Source organism: Papilio xuthus, unplaced genomic scaffold (assembly GCF_000836235.2).
Source record: "Papilio xuthus unplaced genomic scaffold, Pxut_1.1 DF829758.1, whole genome shotgun sequence".
In the NCBI taxonomy this organism is placed as follows: domain Eukaryota; kingdom Metazoa; phylum Arthropoda; class Insecta; order Lepidoptera; family Papilionidae; genus Papilio; species Papilio xuthus.
Window position 1 is genome coordinate 3,755,133 of NW_013528891.1, and position 21,912 is coordinate 3,777,044.

Consider the following 21,912-nt stretch of genomic DNA (forward strand, 5'->3'; position numbering starts at 1 on the left):
AAGTAAGATTTTATTTTATTTTTTTAGTTAGGTCCCTGTATTCAAAATGGTGCGAAAAGTTTGAAGCTGACTAAATCATTTCCCCCTTATCTACCCCCACCCCCTTAATCCGATTATCAGTACTCACATGCATGGTACGGCAGGTTGGGTCCGGCGCACTCGTCACCCGCGTACCGTATCTCGCAGAGACAAGTACCGTTCATACAATCACCGCGACCGCTGCAGCCAAGCGCGCAGCCAGCACCGCGCGCCGCCGCCGACATCACGTCCGCGTAGTACGCTAAGATAGAGCGCATTTTATGCGCCTACGCAACGACCTGCGAACAAAGAGAAACGTATATCAGCTATGCCTTCATATAGACTAGCTATCGCACGCGACTCCATCCCCGAAGAATTAAAACTGCATTAGTAGCCTACGTGTTTTTCCAGACTATGTTCTATGTGTGCCAAATTTTATACCGTTGAGCCGTTCTGGAGATACATTCAAACAATTATCCATACATCTAAATATTCGAATTTATAATATTTAGTAAGAAGTAATATTTAAAACTCAAACTTTACATAATAAAACCAATAATTCGTAACACTGACATCTCTTCAACAGAAAATGCGTCCTAGGCCGGCTTAGTGGTGCGTCTGGTATTGGGGACATCAACTAATATACGTTCTTTATTATATTTATTATTATTAAACAGAGTACAATATAAAAAAATTGCAATAATAATGTCTAAAAACTCATTGCGGATTTATTTTAGCAGGCGCTAAACCTTTTCGCACCCAGGCCAAAAATATAGTTTAGAACACTCTGTAAATTCGCAACATACGCAATTGCTTAAACCTATTGTATTGTACACCGAATAATAATATCCATTATATTTAAATTTGTGTTAATACATTAAATTTATTATTCTGTCTGTGTGATAAATTAAACGCCCCTATGTGACTTGAATATTGATACATCGAATCATACATAAACATTTATATTATAACTAGCTGTCGCCCGCGACTACGTCCGCGCGGGACTATAAAATAGATAGTACTTATTACGTACTTAGCTTACAAAATTTCATGAGAATCGGTCAAGCCGTTTCGGAGGAGTATGGAAACGAAAATTATGGCACGAGAATTAAGTAATGGCAGCAAATGTAGTTTTACTATATTTAAAAAAAACATACCTACTTAATATATTTAATACACAGATGTACAAATTATTTTTAACCATTAGCAAAACAAATCTTACTAATATTATAAATGCGAATGTATAGATGGATGTTTGTTTGAAAGTATCTACAGAACGACTGCATAGATCTTACTGAAATTTGGCATAGATGTAGAACATAACCTGGAAAAACATATGCTATAAATTGTGTTTTAATCTCGCGTAAACGGAATCGCGAGCTACAGTTCGTATCTTCTAAATATTTTAATAACTTTTAGTGTATAGAAACATATTATCCATTTATTAACTTTAGTATATTTGTTAACAAAACAAAATTGTCCGTAATCAACGTATATAAAGTCTTGTTTTTATATTATCATCACGAAAACATTATAGAGAACACGAATTTAATTTACCCAAGTACATTAAAGTACAAATAATTCATATTATATAACAAAGTAGAAAGACATCACAAAAAAAACGTTAATTAACAAAGGAATTTATTACTTCAACCCTTTACATAAGATCTAAATTCCAATGCAAAATATCCGTCTATATGTTTTGCAATCTGTACAACAAGTAATACATTGGACAAAGTCAATAACACATAATACATTGTAATATCACACTTCTGCTAACGTAATAAGGTCTTAAATACAATTTGATTAAGTACTATTTTTTTATTTATATTTGCTATTAAACTTGATGACCTTGAATTTTTAAAATGATGGTACTCATAGTCTAAGATTGATTAAATAATAAGCAAAGAAACTGGTAATCTTACTTATATTATAAACTAACTGTCACCCGCTACTCCGTCCGCGTGGATATATAAAAAAACTTAATTAGTGTAGCCCACCCATCCATCCATCCATATCACATCCACCTAAACATTCACATTTACAATATTAGTAAGTTAAATAAAAAACAGTTCTTCAAGGCTCGAATTCAATAAATTCGACAAAAAAGAATAAATAGTATCCTATGTCCGTCTCCTGGCTTTAAGCTACCTCCTCACCAATTTTCGGGAATATCGGTAAAGCCGGTTCTTGAGTTATAAATTTTTATATATAGATGCGAATGTTTAGATGGATGTTTGTTTGTAGCAATATCCATGGCTGCATGGATCTTGGTGACATTTGGCATGGATATAGAACATAGTCTGGAAGAGCACATAGGCTACTAATTAAGTTTGCTTTTAAATTGTTAAACAAAATATGCTTCTAATACACGACTAAATATAACTTTGAATAGAGATGAATTTATAACACTAAGATATAATAAATGCATTAACATTCATCTTCTCCTTGTCTCTATATTCCAGAGAAAGAGGGAAAGAGAGAGTTATATAACATGTTTATTTTACTTTTTAAGTATGAACACACTATTAAACCAGTTTGCTGCCAGCAACATCATTCCAATTTAGACAAACATTCGAAATTCAAATTCAAACGTCACTTTCCTAATTTAAATGAAAACAAAGAAACATAGATAAGATAATATTCACAAACATTATCAAGAATGTATATCACAGATAAAACACTGGGAATATTTAAACGATAATAAAAAAAATATCCTTAATCTAACATCAGTTGCTATGCTTCGAGCAAAAAAACTTTATAACAATGGTTAAAGCATGGTTTCTGATACCAAAATCTTTATATAAACATATCGTCCATTACATTCACGAGGTCGATCACCTACCCGCTGGTCCGATCAAGTGCAGGATATATTGGGACTCAATATCACGACTGCATGAGACAAGCCAGGTAGGCGTGGAGGCAGCTGGTTGATACAGCCGTAAAAGCATATCAAGACAAGCACGACCTTCAGTAATGAAGTATACGAAGAAGATCTTCCCTGTCATTTGACAAAACAATATATTTTAAACGGAGATTTCGGTCTCAGAAACCCACTGACAATAGAATATAACTCGTGTGCAACATTTCACCGTACTGTGTATACATTTCAAAGATAAGATAGTAGAATATTGATAAAACCAATCTAGAAATTATTTTTTACAGCGCACTTCATTGATTTATTCTTAGGTAAATACAGTGGCTTTTGCTGACTCTACTTTTCCGTGCAAATGCACTTAAAAAGTAGAGCCTGCAAAAGAAGGCAGTAATCAATACATTGCCTTCTTATGTTAGTCGCAATTTGACTACGCGAGTTCTGACTCTGTTCCGCAACTGTCCCTTTCACACTTGCTACGATATGTATTAGTAATAACGAAACGACAATATCAGGCAGATAGTTTAGAGCCTGAGAAAGGATATAAGCTATTTTTTAATGCAAAAGGATTGTAAAAGGTTGAAAGGGGAGATGAAAAGTTGTATACAAGTATCGTTATTTTTACAATTAGAACCTTAAAATTTATCTTAGCGAAAGTTTGGATGGATGGATGTTTGTTGCAAGGTATCTCCGCAACGGCTGAATTAGGCACAGATGTAGAACATTGCCTGGAAGAATAGGCCTATTAAGTTTTTTTTATTTTACGCGGACGGAGTCGCAGGCGACAGCTAGTTTCTTACGAAAACATGGTATGATTTACCGATTAAAATACAAAACTCCAAATGAATTATAGATTTACTTGAATTACAAGACACATTATTAAATTAATTACAATTTTAATAAGATAAGTTAAATTAAATATTTTTTTACGTATAGCATATTTGCAAAACACACCAGTGTTGAAATGATAGCGTTTGACCCGTGTTGAATAAGACCACGACCCGTACAACGATTGACCTAAATATATTACCACAGAATATATAAACAATTGATGCTTTTAAAATGTACTAAATAATGTAATTAACATAAAATTCAACACTATCACAACTATAATAGATAGGGGGATTTTAATCGTTCATGTTTTTATTAAACTTTTGACATTGTTTTCTTGGAATATTCGTATTAAAAATATAATACACTTGCTGTAGCCCGCGACTCCGATAACACGAGAATTAAAAAAAACATAAGTAGCCTATGTTCTTCCAGACTATGTTCTATATTTATACCAAATGTCATCGCGATGAACCGTTCTTGGAGATACCTACAAACAAACATCCATCCATTCATCTAAATTTATAATATTAATCAGAAATAAGTTTTACAACTTATCGGACACACTCAATAATTAAAATTAAACATTATAAGGTTTAACAAAACAACTAATTTTGATCATTACGTCAATGTGTCGCAATAATACTGGGTCGTATGTAAAATCAGAATAAAAAAAACACAATATCCTCCCTCTCACTCTTTGAAAGAAACGGATGTTTTCGTAAGTATTTTGTCTGTGGATTGTGGATTACAGTTTGCATTAAGGTTCGTTCCGTTTTAATTAGAAGCACTACAGCTAAACCAATTAGTCGAATTCAATAAAAAAAAAGTTTTTTTTACACATGTCGCTGGCTGACAAAATTCTGGCTGGCTATAATTCTTTAGATTGTCTTATAATTTCTAATCTGTTTTAAATTCGAATATTGTTATCTCTGTTTTACCAAAGATAATGAAAGGGATGGCAATATTGTATTTCAAGCGTATGACGCAGTGGTGTTCTACGGTACTATTTTAAGGTACGCGTCCAATGGCCCTCGCAAACGCACCACGGCCTGGAACGGATTGCTTATAGATAATTGCTATCTTTCGATGCGAGCGGCGCGCAAACTAAAATCCGTTGCGGGCCGTGCGTACCGTCCAATGGACACGTATCCTTATAGTATGGCCGTTACATTGTTACACGATAAACACGCGGCGTTCATTTCACGCACTTTACACTGAAGTAATTAATTAACGCTAATGACTCATACATCAAGAGGTGGGGCATGGAAAATAAGTGCTACATTTTGTACTCAATCATTCTATAATATTACTAGCTGTCGCCCGCGACTCCGTCCGCGCGGGATTAATAATAGATGTTGGCCGATTCTCAGACCTACTCAATATGCTCACAAAATTTCATGAAAATCAGTCAAGCCGTTTCGGAGGAGTATGGGAACGAAAATTGTGACACGAGAATTTTATATACAAGATAAATGCGAATGTTTAGATGGATGGATGTTTGTTTGAAGGTATCTCCGAAACGGCTCAACGGATCTCGCTGAAATTTGGCACAGATGTAGAACACAGTCTGGAAGAACACATGGGCTACTACTTATTAATTTAATTACGCGCGTACAGAGTCGCGGGCGATAGCTAGTATTTTTATAAAAACTAAAAACCGTCATCATTTGTTTGTCTTTGAGATTATTGCACAAGGATTAGTTTCCTGTCTTTTTTTATCCTCGAAAATGTCTGGTTTTTACATCTAATTAAAAAAAAAATACTAGCGTTCGCCTGCGATTCCGTCCTCGCGTAATAAAAAATAACTTATTTAGTAGTCTGTGGTCTTTCAGACTATGTTCTATATCTATGCCAAATTACATGTAGATCCGTTGAGCCGTCCAACAACTGCTTTTCCAAAAAAAAATTGGTATGTCAACAAGTCAAATGAGACAAAAGATGGTAATCTTCCTCTCTCCCGCTCTAAGCCACTATACACAACACGTGATTATGTATTTCTATTACCATACATAAATGTATGTGAAACGTTATATACTCTAGTTAATATCATCGCGTCGTTAATGTGTCCTTCGTTCGCAGTAAACAGATAAATTAGCGCTACGCCATAAGCTTTTTTATACACGTGTACGACAAAATAACAGTCCCGTTTTATGTTTGTGTACAGGAAATTATGTTTCTATTCTATACAAGCCGTGCCCGCGGCTTCATCCACTTGAAACACTGTATTTATTTTTCTAAAATAAACTTAGCCTAAGTTACTCACTTGACTTGCAATCTGCAGGTCTTGGGTTCGAATCCCGCCATTTTTTCGATTTCTGATTTACATATGTACATTTATCCGACGTTCTTACGGTGAAGGAAAACATCGTGATGCTGCACATAGCTGAGGAGTAATTTAAAGATGTGTGAAGTCAACCAACCCGCACTTGGCCAGCGTGGTTGACTATTGCCTAGTTACCCATAACTTAGGGTAAGCTCCGAGCCCCTCAGTGGGGACGTATAGTGAGCTGATGATGATAGAAAAAGTTTAGGCTTCACTATGATTTAATATGATTATTGTTCATGACAATAATAAACGCATTATAACAAAGTATGTAGATCTAAAAACCCATGTTTATCACAATTAATCGGTTCAAGATGTCTCTGTATTAGGATTTTCTTAATAAGGGCTCGTTAAGTTATATTCCATCTCCTTATGGTTTGGTAAACAAGAACAGGTTGCTGTTTGTCCATTACATATCCAGTGTATCTTGTAGCCTAAGTAAGATATTTAAATAATACCCACTGACATGGACCGGCTATAACCCGTGGTATTTTGTGACTAATTGATTTACGCCATTTTGGCGCTGATTGTTGCGGTTACGGTGGTGGGGATGCGAACTAATAATAAAGATAGAAGTAAGACGAACCAGAATTTTTTCACAAATGATTAGTATATTTACTTAGAAAATTTAATTTAAAACATTACCAAAGTTTTGAAAGTATTTTTGGCAAATAATATATTCATCATTGTTTGCAAATTTACACCTGCGTCTAGTTTGTCCACCAATCAGGTTTAATTTACTGTTATACAAATTTGAACCTTATTTCTATAGCTTTATGATTTAATTATAAAATTTTCTTGGTATAAACATGAAACCGGTTGCCTCGTAAGTTTTTCCTCTGTCATTGTATCGTGATGTCCTTAAACCTGAGCTGAATCTCCATTTGACATTAAAATCCCCACCCTCTTGTACCCGCCAAAAACCCGTTCGATCGGTCAACATGGTTGCACTAATAAACATATCGCCATCTCTCTCATGCTCTTTGGAAAAAATGAGAAAACATAATGTTTTACAAGTTTTACGGTAACAAAGCCACGATTATATACAGAACTAGAAATTATCTGTGGGCACAGCAATGTCCCAGAGAATCGAACTTTTAAGTCGCTTAACGAAAAATAAAAGTCGTATTAATGGTCAATGGTCTTACAGAAATAAGGTGTCGATAATTGTAACCAAAAAGGTCCGATCTGAGTAATCCCATACGCTCACATAGTATTACTTTCAATATAGAGTTCAAGATTTATTACTAACAAGTCGCCCGCGACTCCATCCGCGTAGAATTAAATAAAAACATAATTAATTGCCCATGTGTTCTTCCAGTATTCTGTATGTATACAAAATTTCATCGAGATCCGTTCAATCTTTCTGGAGATAACTTCAAATAAACATCCATCCGTCCATCTAAACATTCGCATTTAAAATATTAGTAAGCGGTAAGATAATAATAAACGTTTAATGCCACAAAGAAATTTACAAAGCTATACAGTCATTTGAAAACAGTGATGACAAAGACAGTTTTAAAAATGGTAGAGCCCGCTTTAACATCTTCGCACGAATTGGCCCGGCTCGCCCGGTGAAATACCACGACCACACAGAAGACACGCGTCAAGTGGAAGCAATTCCGAGTTTCGAATTGCGTATGTCTATGGGCAACGGTCACTTCGCTATTTCCGCGATTTCAGGTGGCCGCTCGCTCGTTTGCCACCTTACGGTATAAAAAAAGGCTCAGCTTTACCAACACCGGTGAGAATCAAGTGACAAGCTGATTTTCAGCTACCCCCCCTTCCCAAGATGAAAAAAAAGACTGGATAGTCGATGGTCGTTGTAAATTAGTTATATTCAAAGAAAAAATCATTTTTAAACCCGACAACTGTACCAAAAACCAGATATAGCAATAATAAAAGGGTCTTCACAGACGGACGGACGGCCAACAAAGTGATCCTATAAGGGTTCCGTGTTTTTCCTATGAGGTACGGAACCCTAATAACGGTGATACAAGCCAACATACAATTCCAAACAGACACAAAACAGCACACAACTAATTACAATGATTAATTGGGCAATCTGGTAAAACATTACAACGTTATCCACATCTTACTAATATTATAAATGCGAATGTTTGGATGGATGTTTGTTTGAAAGTATCTACAGAACGGCTGAACAGATCTCGATGAAATTCGTCATACATGTAGAACATAATCTGGAAGAACACATAGACTACTAAATAAGTTTTTTCACAGATGTAGGACATAGTCTGTAAGAACACATAGGCTACTAAATTTTTTTTTTAATTCCGCGCGGACGTAGCCGCGTGCGACAGACAGTACAATATAAAACAAAACACAAGCATTCTATAATCACACCGGTCAGAATTTCGCCTTTCACTCTCAATGCCAAATATTTGAAATAAACATACGGAGCCAATACTTTTATGTATAAGATTGTACCAGATTGTGATTATGTGGAAAATTTGCCAAGTTTGTATGTCACGTGTGTGATAAATCTATATGTTAGGTGACGTGTTATATGTTATATAACATAATAGATATTACTTATATACAACGCTTTTAAAAATAAGAGTAAGTAGAGATACATCGACGTAACTTTCGGAGCAGTGGTCACTTCAATTTTGAAGTGAAAACATGTTTTTGCTATAATTAACAGTAAGTTAAACCCATCCTACTAATATTATAAATAAGAATGTTTAGATGGATGTTTGTTAGAAGGTATCTACAAAACGCCTGCATGGACGTAGTCACGGGCGACCGCTAGTTTATAAATAAAATCTATATTAAAATTTGTCACGTAAGATCTATTCTCTGGGGTGTCTTGAATCCTTTAGCTAATACAAATATTGTAATCCAGATTAAAGAATTAAACAAACGAACGACTACATTGAAATAGACGCACAGAAATAGAACCGAAATAACTTTCGCTTACGGATGGCGCACCTCTGAGTCACGTGCCAACACTAGGAAGATCACTGTCTGTATGTTTTATACATATTAATAAAATTGGAGTGTCTGTATGCTAGTTGTCGCGCGAAATTTTAAAAAAACACAAATAGTAGCCTATGTGTTCTTCCAGACTATGTTCTATATGTATGCCAAATTTCACCGAGATCCGTTCAGCCGTTTTGGAGATACCTTCAAACAAACATCCATCTAAACATTCGCTTTTGTAATATTAGTAAGATGTAAAATCAAGAAATAATTAATATATCGTACTTGTGTTGTTGATAACGTAAAAACAATTTTTAACATTTATGTCTGTCTGTGTGTGTACGTAAAGCCGCGCCTGTTCCGTCTAATCCTGAACGGCCGGACCTCGGCTCGGTAGGGAAAAGTACAGGATGATCCTCAAATTGTTACAATTATAATGCAACAAACTGGTTGAAAAACCATTCTACAATTTGTATCTTAAAAAAAAAATTACAAATTTCGTCCGAAGATAATTTTTTTTTATCTTCGGACAAAGACAGCAAGCTATTCGAAAGACTAAAATTATCTAAATTCACTACTCGTACTGATAGTTCACGTTATATTAAAAAAAGACTAAATTTTCCGGTTCTCACACAGTTATATTTATTTAAATTGCATTACAAAGACAACATGTTTTTATACAGATGAACAGTGAAAACGACTCGCATATCTACAAAACATGTTTTATCGTTGCAATAAAATTTACTACCGTTCCTATTCTGTTGTAAATTAAATACGTTTGTGAACTAACATTATTATTATACGTAGGTGTACAACTGGGTACTTCGGGGGCAATGACTGGTCGGACTGCCGACAGCAACTCAATATTTATCAAGCAAATATTGACTGTAGCAACAATTTTAACAGCTCTTAGCGTCCGTGACACTATTCCTGTTGAACGCGGAGATAACAGCACATTTTATAAATTAAAATAATAATTTAAAAAAAAAAACAGAGCAAACAGTTCAGGGAAACATTAGAAGCGTCACTAGTCAAATCGATTCAATCATATAGACTACAGTAGAGTACAATGGAATTGACAGACAAACATACAAAAAAATTACCATCCTAAGCGAAAATCATAGTGATGTTTCTATATCCCACTCACGTAGGGTTGGTGTAACAGTTTCGGTCCACCACATCTTCTACTATTATTTCAGTCATCACTGCCTTGTTTCTCATGTCCGATAAAATATGATAGTATTTTGTTTATTGAGGAAAAACTTGTGTTTGGAAATAATATTTTGATAACATATCCCACTCACGTAGGGTTGGTGCAACAGTTTTGGTCCACCATATCCATCTACAATTATTTCAGTCATCACTGCTTTCTTTATCATGTCCGATAAAATATAATAGTCTTTTGTTTATTATTGAGGAAAAAGTTGTGTTTGGAAATAATATTTTTATAACATATCCCACTCACGTAGGGTTGGTGTAACAGTTTTGGTCCACCATATCCTCTACTATTATTTCAGTCATCACTCCTCTTTTTATCATGTCCGATAAAATATGATAGCATTTTGTTTATTATTGAGGAAAAAGTTGTGTTTACAAATAATATTTTTATAACATATCCCACTCACGTAGGGTTGGTGTAACAGTTTTGGTCCACCATATCCATCTACAATTATTTCAGTCATCGCTCCCTTCTTTATCATGTCCGATAAAATATAATAGTCTTTTGTTTATTATTGAGGAAAAAGTTGTGTTTACAAATAATATTTTTATAACATATCCCACTCACGTAGGGTTGGTGCAACAGTTTCGGTCCACCACATCCTCTACTATTATTTCAGTCATCACTCCCTTCTTCATCATGTCCGATAAAATATGATAGCATTTTGTTTATTGAGGAAAAAGTTGTGTTTACAAATAATACTTTTTATTATAATAAAACTACACAACTAAATAAAACAGTGAAATCTTTATCTAGTTGACTTTGTTATCAATGCAAAAGCGATAGAACATTTTATCCTTTACACCTGCTTACATAAGCTTAGATTTACCGATAGAAATAATATTTTAATTTTACAATATGCTAAAAAACTACAAAAAAAAGTCCACAAAAACATAATTATTCCTGAATTACGTAAAATATACGACATAAATTTCACAGATACATCTATGAAAACACTAATTAGCACCAGAAAAATTGGTTCAAAGTAAATTGACTTGGCGATCTGCCATACCAGAAGCAGTTTGAGCTTTAATAAGCTTCCTAATAAATGGCCTAAAAATTTATCTGCAAAATAAAATTATCAAACCACATTTCCTTTAAAACTTGATAACAAAATAACTACTATAAAGGTTAAAATAAATGTCGAAACAAAGCGACTTTATGACTTTAGTTAGATGTTTTTTTATTTCAATATCGCATTAAATTTATTTCTTTTTTTTTCATTTGCCAGCATCATAAACTATTAAAAATCAAAAAGGTTTTAAACTCTAATATGAAATGTAACGAAAACTTCAAATATCAATCTATTACTCACTCGAAGGCATTTTCGTATCAGTCCCAAACTTTATACTCTTTCGAAATCCATGCCAAGTTAAAACAAGCCAATTTTCTCACAAACACAAAATAAAACCGGCCAGCGGTCAACCACTTATCACTTCAAATACAAAAAAAAACAATTTTATAATATTAATCTATACTTCAACACTATTAAAAAATATAATGCAACAATAGCTACAATTTTTTTAGAAAAAAAAACAGCAAATTTTTTAATCTTTGTTTATAGCGCGCGTAAAATTCAAATAATATAATCTGTGACAACGTGACGGCGCGGGAGCAGCGCGGTGTAGACTGCGCGCCATTGCTCAAACGCGCTCAAAGCATTATCAAAACGATATTAGTTATTCACATCGAGTGGCAATCCTTTGTTCTTTTATTTATAGACCAATGACTTTTGACACTGGCTGGAAAAAAAAATAAGGACTGACACGTATAAAATGAGGTGGTAAAGGTATTAATATGAATATTTGAAAGTTTGGTCGAGGCTTTGTTGAAAAGACTTGTACAATTGCCACAGTAAGAAAAGGCACTTAGAACTTACTATTCTTTGAAATCATAAACAGTTTAACCCATTGATATTATAGCTAGTTTCTTTTTTTTATTTCTTGTTAACTAGCTGTCGCCTGCGACTCCGTCCGCGTGGATATATAAAAAAACTTAATTAGTGTAGCCTATGTGTTCTTTCAGACTATGTTCTATACGTATGCCAAATTTAATCGAGATCCGTTTAGCCGTTCTAGACATATCTTCAAACACCCATCCATCCATCTAAACATCGGCATTTATAATATTAGTAAGTTAAATAAAAAGCAGCAATTCAAGACATAAATTCGAAAAAAAAAGGAATAGTAACCTATGTCCGTCTCCTGGCTCTAAGCTACCTCCTCACCAATTTTCAGGCATATCGGTAAAGCCGTTCTTGAGTTATAAATAGTGTAACTAACACGACTTTCTTTTATATATATAGATTTTACACATCCTGTATTTCACTAATCGTGTCTAACGAATTTATCCTTGTGTGACAATGACATTTTCGTTACATTCAAACTTAAACATACATTTACATATTTACACGAAGAGAAGAAGTAAAACGAATTTAAATTACATGTATATTTGCATAAATTGGATTAAGATAAAGCAAACATAAATTACTCCGTCGAAATGGTAATAAATATTGTTAACTCTTTTTATTTTAAACTGAATGAGAGAGACGACTATATATTGTTATATGCGTTTCGATAAAGAAAGCAAGGAGAAATGAACTTGAACAATCTGTATCTGACTTCCTTTACGGCATGGATCATGGTATCAGAGCATGGCTTCTTAAACAATGAAAATACCATAACAAAAACAAAACTATACAATTTAATCAATACTAGACCGGTTCGCAAACGAATTATTTATAATTAGGAAACGGAAATTTTCAAGGTTAACCAATTCATTTATTTACCTAGGAAATAGAAGCAATATATTATAAATTTCCATTATAATAAAAATGCTAAAAACGAAAACCTTATTAATTGGATGGACAGATAGACAAGACAATAATCCGGTTGGCGGAAAAGACATCGCTAACTATATAACAAACGCATAATATGAACTTGTATACCAGGTCGAAAGGGTTCCGTAGAAATCACAAAACATCACAATAGGAAAGATTGGATTGTTTGTTTGCATTGAATAGATTCCGAAGCTACGGAACCGATTTGAAAAATTCTTTCACTGTTTGGAAGCTACATTATCCCTGGGTAACAAAGACTATTTTTATTACTATTTTTTTTTAATTCAAGCGGATGAAGTCGCGGGGAACGGTTAGTATTTTATTAAACAAAGTCGCTTTGCGTGTTCTTTTTTTGTAGATAAAATTAAATCAAACGTATATATGTCTTGCAACCCGGGTAAAGCTGTGGCAGGTCACTAGTATCTGGCCACGGAAGTAAGCAAAAGCGTTCCCGTGGCGCTCGCCATAATGCGTCAGAGGGCAGTCAGGTTTTAGTGGGTATTCTGGTCACCTTCTGTGGCCGGCGAGTCCCACACTCCCTACGCCATTGCACAGCCCGGCGTAGGCGTGCGTAAATGCATTTCCTGACTATAAAAAAAGGGTCACTAGTATCTAACTAAATGATTCGCGGACCGAATTAAAAAAAATATAAAATTATAGCATGTTATCAAAACATTGAATTATCACATTCTGGAAACATCTCACAGATAAAAACCGCTTTTTTATTATTTTTGAACAAATTTATCGTTATTTTTATTTAATAGTTGTAATAGCTTGATTTTGTTACAGATTAACAACGTCAAATATAAAATAAAAAAAACTGAAAAAAGTAGGAAATATGCGAAAATAAATTTTACTTTTCAATTATAAACAAATCATACTTCTTAAATATACGAGCGATTCTTCGTAAAAAGCAATGAGATTATCAAAACAAACATAAAAAAACCCATATTTTAATTCATAACGTATCGAAAAATAAACAACTCTAACAAAACAAGTTTAGCTTCTGAGAATAATGGGACATGATGTGTATATCACCGATCGATCGTAAATTCCGCCCGTTAGTAATTTGCCTACACAAATAATAGAGTCGGCAAATTAGACATCGGACGTGTCATCAATATTGTAATGTTTCAGCAACAAATACAATAAAATACTTGAATTATATAATTTGTCTACTTTACAAATTGTTTAGACAACTTACAAATGGGCGGCATTTACAATTTCCCGGTGACGTATACACATTCAACCATACGAGAGACGCAACACGTGTAGGGCTCCCCACTAAACGTACACGTGTAGGACAGGTTCCTAACCTACGCAGTAGTAATATCAATTACGTTCTAATGTTTACTAAAAATAGGGATGATCAGTGAAACATCGATAATATTGATATCGATAATTAACAATCGATACTCGATGTAAAATCAACACCGCGCGTCTACGCATTTTCCACACATCTTAGTGTAACAATTATATAATAACTATAAGGAATTCATAACTTTATATACAATTTATAATAATTCTAGTAATGTGTAAACATAAAATATTTAAGACATTTGAAGATATCGATACTTTCAACTCGATACAAAAATAATTAAAGCAATGAGAAGTTCCTACAATGAATGCCCGTAGCCACTTTGTACTTTTAACAATACTGAATTTAAAAAATTATAGAGCTATTATCTGACTCCCGTGACTCCGTTCGCGTGGAATTAAAAAAAACATTATTAGCCTATGTTTTCTAACAGGCTATGTTCTACATATGTGTCAAATTTCAGCGAAATCAATACAGCAGTTCTGGAGTTAACCTGCTAACAAACATCCATCCATCCATACATTCAAACATACATATTTATATTAGAAAGAAAAGTAAGATAAAACTTATCTTAAAAACAATTCACTAACAGCACGGTTCTTTGAAATAATAAACAAATATCTATTACCGTAGAATTCCACTATCGTGATATTGTGGTCTGTTTTGTCAATTACAATGAAAGAGATGTCAATATGTAGAAGTGCCACAACAGTGAAGTTCTACTCTTACACATACATAATAAACATTTCTTAAAACTGTGTATAACAATATTTGCATTGAACAAACATTTGATAGCACTTTCCTATCTCATGGCACAGAAGCGTTTGAAGTAAAAAAACTCGATAAAATTAAGATATCAGAATGACGTCACTAATTTTAAAGTGACACTGATTGATGCGAAATTATTATCTGTATTGCGTAATATGATACAGTCGAACCGGGATAAGCGAGAGTTCAAGGGCCTGTGATATTATTCTCGATTGTAGGGGTCGTCTGTGAACAAGACAATGACTCTTGATTATAGAGGTATCTCGCTTATCCAGATTTGACTGTATACGACAATTATATATATATAATATGTCTGTAATTTTAATCATAATAGTATTGTAAATGCAAATAATTAGATGGATGGATGTTTGTTTGAACATATCTCCAAAACAGTCAAACGAATTTCAATAAAATTTTGCATACATATTAAACATAGCAGGGAAGAACACATTATGTTTTTTTTATAATTCAGCACGGACAGGGTAACGGGCGACAGCTTGTCATATCATAAATGTAACAAATCGATATACAAAGATGATTTGCAACCTTGGTCCATTAATAAACGTGACACTAATGACAGCCGTGATCTAGAATCTAGAGCGTAAGTAATCTAGCCAAATCTGTCAACGTAGACGCGTTGCAAAACTATCGTCATTATAAAGGTTCATTTAGACAAAAGAGGGTATCGTACGAAGAACGCTTAGAAGTCGCTTCAGAGCGAGACAAATGTATGTATTTCCGATAAGTTTGTCTCTCTCTGGAGCGACTACGTTTTTGGTACGATTCCAACTTTTGTCTAAAAGAACCTTAAGTCGTCTAATTACGTCATAATCATCATATCAAAGGAAGACAATTTGCTGACGTCACAGAGAAATGCATGTTATTCACCCAGTCACCCATACTTTAGCACTCCCTTAGAGATTGTTTAACAATCTTAAGAAGATAAAATTATTAAAGCACTAGCTTTGGCCCTCAACTTCGTTCGCGCAGAATTAAAAAGAAAAATCTAGTTATAAAAATCTACGTCACTCAGGGATAGTATAGCTTCACAGTGAAATATTTTTTAAACTGGCTTCGTAGTTTCGAAGCCTATGCAAACAATCAAACTTTCCTCTTTATAATATTAGTAGTAGAAGTATGGATATTGTAATATACATAATTTAAGCTATTTTCTATGATGATACATAAATCTTTATAACAGTAACAATTCCAACATAATTTCCTTTACAACATAAATAATTAAATATATTAAAAACATAGGTCAAGGCAAGGAAGACGTGTTGGTTAATGACTTTTTACATTAACCGCAAAACCTTCGTAATTACTTCCGAGGATATTTATTTGATTCTAAATGAGGAAGATTATGTACTAACTACCATTTAATTGCCACTAAAGAAGTACCTTAGTGTAGATATATTATTATTAAAAGTAAAGTAAGAAATAAGCCATAAACAATACAATACTAGAAATTGCACTAGATTTCGTTCGCGCAGAATTAAATATAGTTCATATGACCCAGGGATAGTGTAGCTTCTAAACAGTAAAATAATTTTTCAAATTGGTTACGTAGTTTCGGAGCTTCAATACAAACAAACAAGCAATCTTTCCTCTTTATAATATTAGTATAGCAAATATAAAACCGGTATACGGGAATTACGGTTAAAAAATAAATAAGAACACTGTAAAATGCGAACAATCCAATATCTTGGATGTGATCCAACTAAATACCATTACGATACTATTGTAAAGAAACTCAACATTCGAACTATCAAGGCCACATCTAGGGAACAAACACCGATATTGTATTTTTATCAATCAGCTTTTAGTAGCAGTTAAACGACAAAAACATTTGTACGTGACCCAGACCCTGCAAATTACAAGTCAAGTGCTTAACCTCTGTGATCGTATCCCCCCTCTTTCTAGCGATTCTAGCTTTCTCGATTGTTATTAAAAGAGGTTATAAGGTAAAATCTTTTTTTTTTCTTGATAAAAAATTGAAAATCATAACTGGCCGGTACTAAAATAGTGCTGGCTTGGTCTAGTTACGTAAATATCAAGGTAAGTACATAGGCCTAGATTACCTACGCTATTTATGCGCATAACACTTTATATGCACACGGCCTTCCCCGCACGATATTTTCTCGTAACATCTAGTATAAGGGGAACAATTCAAAAGGTTATGTACAGCAGGGTATTAATAGATAAGAGTGCACTTAAGACCTGATTCCACAACACTCTCAGGCGCTAGTGAAATTAGCACACACAGCTAATGAAATTAAATCCAACTTGAACTAGTCTACGCAAATTATTCGTTACAACTTAAAACTATTACTAAACCTACTAGGCTAGGTTAGTCTAGGTTTTATAACATACTAGCGGACCCGACAGACGTTGTCCGGTCTACACGTGTTTAATTTGAAAATTTCAAACTTTTTTTAATAAGCTAAAATTAAAATTCGAATATTATTTAAAATTTGACACTGCGATGGTAGCGCCGTCTGTCGGATCCCATGTAAAACATTCCAAAATCAACAACTACTAATAAATTAAAAAATAATTAAAAAATATTGTCCCGCGGACAAAATTGTGAATCTAAACCATTCCCAGATCCCCTTGAACACACACAAAAAATTTCATCAAAATCGGTCCCGTCGTTTGAGAGAAGTTCAGTGACATACACACTCACAGAAGAATTATATATTTAAAGATAATAGTTGTCGCCCGCGACTCTATCCGCGCAGAATTGACAAAAATAATAATTAGTAGACTATGTGTTCTTCTAGGCTATGTGTTAAAACATTCTTCTATATCAAATTTCAGCGAGATCCATGCAGGATTTTTTGAGAGACACCTTCTTACATTCAACCATCCATCTAAACCAGTGGTTTCCAAACTTATTTTGTCGCCCCCATATTTTCACATATTTAAAAACCACTATAACTTCAAATTAAATTAATTAATTATTGTGACCTATGTATGTATATTAACATACGGTGAATTCTAAACCCCCCAGGCCTCTACACACCACCCCCATTTTCTGTCTGGGTCTCTTACCTTAAGACCTGCAGCGCCCACAGGGGGGCGTTACTTGCACTACAGCGCCCACTTTGGGAAAGACTGATCTAAACATTCGCATTTATAATATTAGTAACATCAATTCACTATATTTAAAAAAAATCACAAAATAACAGAAATAGTGAAATACAGTAATGGCCGCCAAGTATGAAACATTCCTTTATATAATTTCAGCATTAAATTGAAACAACAACAAAATATATAATCAAACTGAAACAAATATCATCCTTATCGCATTATTATCACTAGTAAATACCATATAGACAAAACATCAAACAATAAAAAACCTCAGTTGTACAAAAATCAACTCTGTTACCAAAACAAAAGGTTAATTATTCACAAAATGAATAAACACCAGTGCGATAAGTGCACATGTCCTTAACCTGACTGTACTTACATAATATTAACATATGTTTTCACTGCTGAACCACATATACAAAAACATATCATCATATTCGTAAAAAAAAAGGGTCTTGACAGACAGACGGACGGACAACAAAGTGATTTTATAAGGGTTCCGTTTTTTTCCAATGAGGTACGGAACCCTAAAAACAAGATAAAAAGGCAATATACTTGAAGTGTCTTTAGTTTGAACTAAAAGCCGCACTTAGGTAAACAGAGGCATGCCAAAATCTATACATTGCGGCCAACAAATATGCATCCATCTAAATTTTCACATCTTACCTTTGGATGGATGGATATTTATTATTAGATATCTTCAGAACAGCAATACGGAGCTTAATTTAATATAGATATAGAACACAATCAGAAAGAACACATAGGCTAACTAAGACCTGTTCACTTTTCCGGGTTCTTACCCGGAAAAGTGAACAGTTCCTAATATGTTTGACGAGTTAACATATTTTATTAAAATTTGACACAGGTATAAAACATAGTTTGAAATAACACATAGTATAATAACTTTTATTAGTATATTCATTCCCTTTTTAGTATCGGGCAAAAGATAGTTTACAATATTAGTAAGATGTTATAAAAATTCTATTAACACACATTTGACGCATTTAAAAACAAAACCAGCAAAAAACTTATTCTTTGGGAAACTAATTTCCCGCTGATATTATCAAAACATCTATAATCTTACCAACATTATAAATGTGAATGTTTAGATGGATGTTTGTTTGAAGGTATCTCCGGAACAGCTAAACTGGCTCAATGAAATTTAGTAGACATATATAACATAGTCTTGAAGAGCACATAGGCTACTAATTATGTTTTTTTTAATCCCTCGCAGACGTAGTTGCGGGCGACCGCTAATCTTTATATATATAATTCTTCTGTGAGTGTGTATGTCACTGAACTTCTCTTAAAACGACTGGACCGATTTTGATGAAATTTTTTGTGTGTGTTCAAGGGGATCTGGGAATGGTTTAGATTCACAATTTTCATCAAATATTAACTTCATATTAATTTATTCAAATTAAACACGTGTAGGCAGGACAACATCTGTCAGGTCCGCTAGTTCATTATAAATTACAAGTTTCAAACAAAAAACCAGCCAGCAATTTAGTACTGTGAAAAATGTATAAATAAAACTGATCTGTCTTGACTCACCGTTAGTACACACGCACTCAATGCACTAACGCTAATGTATACTGTACTGAATGAAGGAAATTGCGCCAGTGACGCGTTTCTATTGACTACAATTGAATTGTGTAGACTGAGTCAGCTGTTCAATACATTTATTACGCTCAAACAACATATAGAATACTACATAATGATACAGAACCTTTAAAAACAATTTAAAAGGTACAAAAGTGTTATAAAAATGCTAATTAATCCTTAAAAAAATGTTGGCTATAATATTTAATGCGTTATAATAAAATATAAAGGCACTAAAAAGTAATCAAATTTTTGAATGAATTTAAAAATCTTAGAATATCATTGTAAACTATGTCAGTAAACAATCTTTGGTCAATTAGTTATATAGCTACTAGCTGCCGCCAGCGACTTCGTCTATGCAAAATTAAAAAAAAATTATGACTATGTGTTTTTCTTTTAGACTGTTCTTCATCTATGACAAATTTTATCAAGATCTATGCAGCCATTCTAGAGATAACTTCAAACAAACATCCATCCATCCAAATATTTGCATTGATAATATTAGTAAGATTAATTTTGATGAGACTTCTATACTTAAAATACCATAACTATGATTTATCTACACTTTAACAGATTTTTAGTTACTCATTACTCATATTACTGTATGATTTCTATTAAAAACTGAAGATTATAAAGTTTTACAACATCTTAATATATTCCACTATAGCAATATCCACTAACAACGCTTTTTATGCCAAAATTTGTATCAAATTGAACATAACACAACATGATTTATCTTAACTCACAAAAAACATTAAAGAAAAAACAAGCACCGGCTACACAATCAAGAAACCCAGCTAAAAACTCTAGGCTGTTTGGAAATAACAGCCATATCGAAAACAAGCATAATGTTAAAAATAACATCAAACAAATATAGCACCTAAAACATTTGGTATTAAAGTTGAAACATCAAACAAGACAAAATAGTAACAGCGCATCAAAGTAATACATATTCTATGTAACACAGATAAGGTTCAATTCGGAATCTCACATTTTAAATTTTTCTGAGTACATTTGCACCGAATGCACCGAAGTCAGGTCATTACGTGTCAGTGAAAAAACGTGAAGTGTTAACATTGCTTACAAAACAATCAATTCTTTAGTAAAAATGTTTTATATTGAAACTAGCTGTCGCCCGCGACTCCGTCTGCCCGGGATTAAAAATAGATGTTGGCCGATTCTCAGACTAACTCAATATGCTCATGAAATTTCATGAGAATTGGTTAAGCCATTTCGAAGGAGTATGGGAACGAAAATTGTGACACAAGAATTTTATATATAAGACTAGCTGTCGCCCGCGACTCCGTCCGCACGGGATTAAAAATAGATGTTGGCCGATTCTCAGAGCTACTCAATATGCTCACAAAATTTCATGAGAATCGGTCAAGCCATTTCAGGGGAGTATGGGAACGAAAATTGTGACATGAGAATTTTATATATAAGATGGAATGCATGTATAAATATACAAGCATTATTTGAATAAATAAATTAAATGTAATTGTACATTTTAATTGATAAATTTCAAACATGTCATTTTTTATAAGTATACAGTTTAACAGAAATTTTTACAACAATTTCAATGTATTTTTTAAATTTTGTATAAGGTAGCACTTGACTGTAATCCTACCTGATGGTTAGTGATTATGTGGTCAAAAGATAGTAGTGCTAGCTTAGTAAATGCCAGTTACACCTTAGAAAGTAGTAAACATAACAACAAGGATTTATATTCATAATGAAGCTTTTAATGTAGAGGGAGACAAAGAAAGTATGGACGGATTATCTGAAAGAGATTATGTCTAAGAAGGTATATTAAATATACCAGTTGATAGAAATACACACAAACCAGCATCTGATATAACCATATTGTTCATACCAAACAAAGCCATACTGCAGATGGAAAAGTAGATCATACTGTAACTGTAATAAGTTAAATTTACATTTGGAAAGAGCCATATTTGTAAGAAATTTATGATTGCAATACTTTTTTTTTCAATTGCAATACATTTCCTTGAATATAGCCTTTGTTGTTGAGCCAGTTTTGAATTGCAAGATTTACAGATTCTTTACTAGCCTTTGTGTT

At 33.5% G+C, this 21,912-nt stretch overlaps 1 protein-coding gene across 2 annotated transcripts in view; it reads right to left on the reverse strand.

The window, feature by feature from the left end:
* The window catches only part of LOC106127865 (uncharacterized), a 50,119-nt gene that overhangs the window by 27,714 nt on the left and 493 nt on the right, over positions 1–21,912 (reverse strand). Inside the window, exons 1-2 of one of the 2 annotated variants that reach the window (XM_013326158.1) lie at positions 11,528–11,725; positions 128–317 (exon numbers count right to left, since the gene is read on the reverse strand). In XM_013326158.1, the coding sequence (XP_013181612.1) occupies positions 128–296 (169 nt within the window). In that variant the 5' untranslated portion in view covers positions 297–317; positions 11,528–11,725. Of the gene's footprint in view, positions 1–127; positions 318–11,527; positions 11,726–21,912 lie in introns of those variants that run through there. The other variant, XM_013326156.1, reaches the window with a different exon arrangement.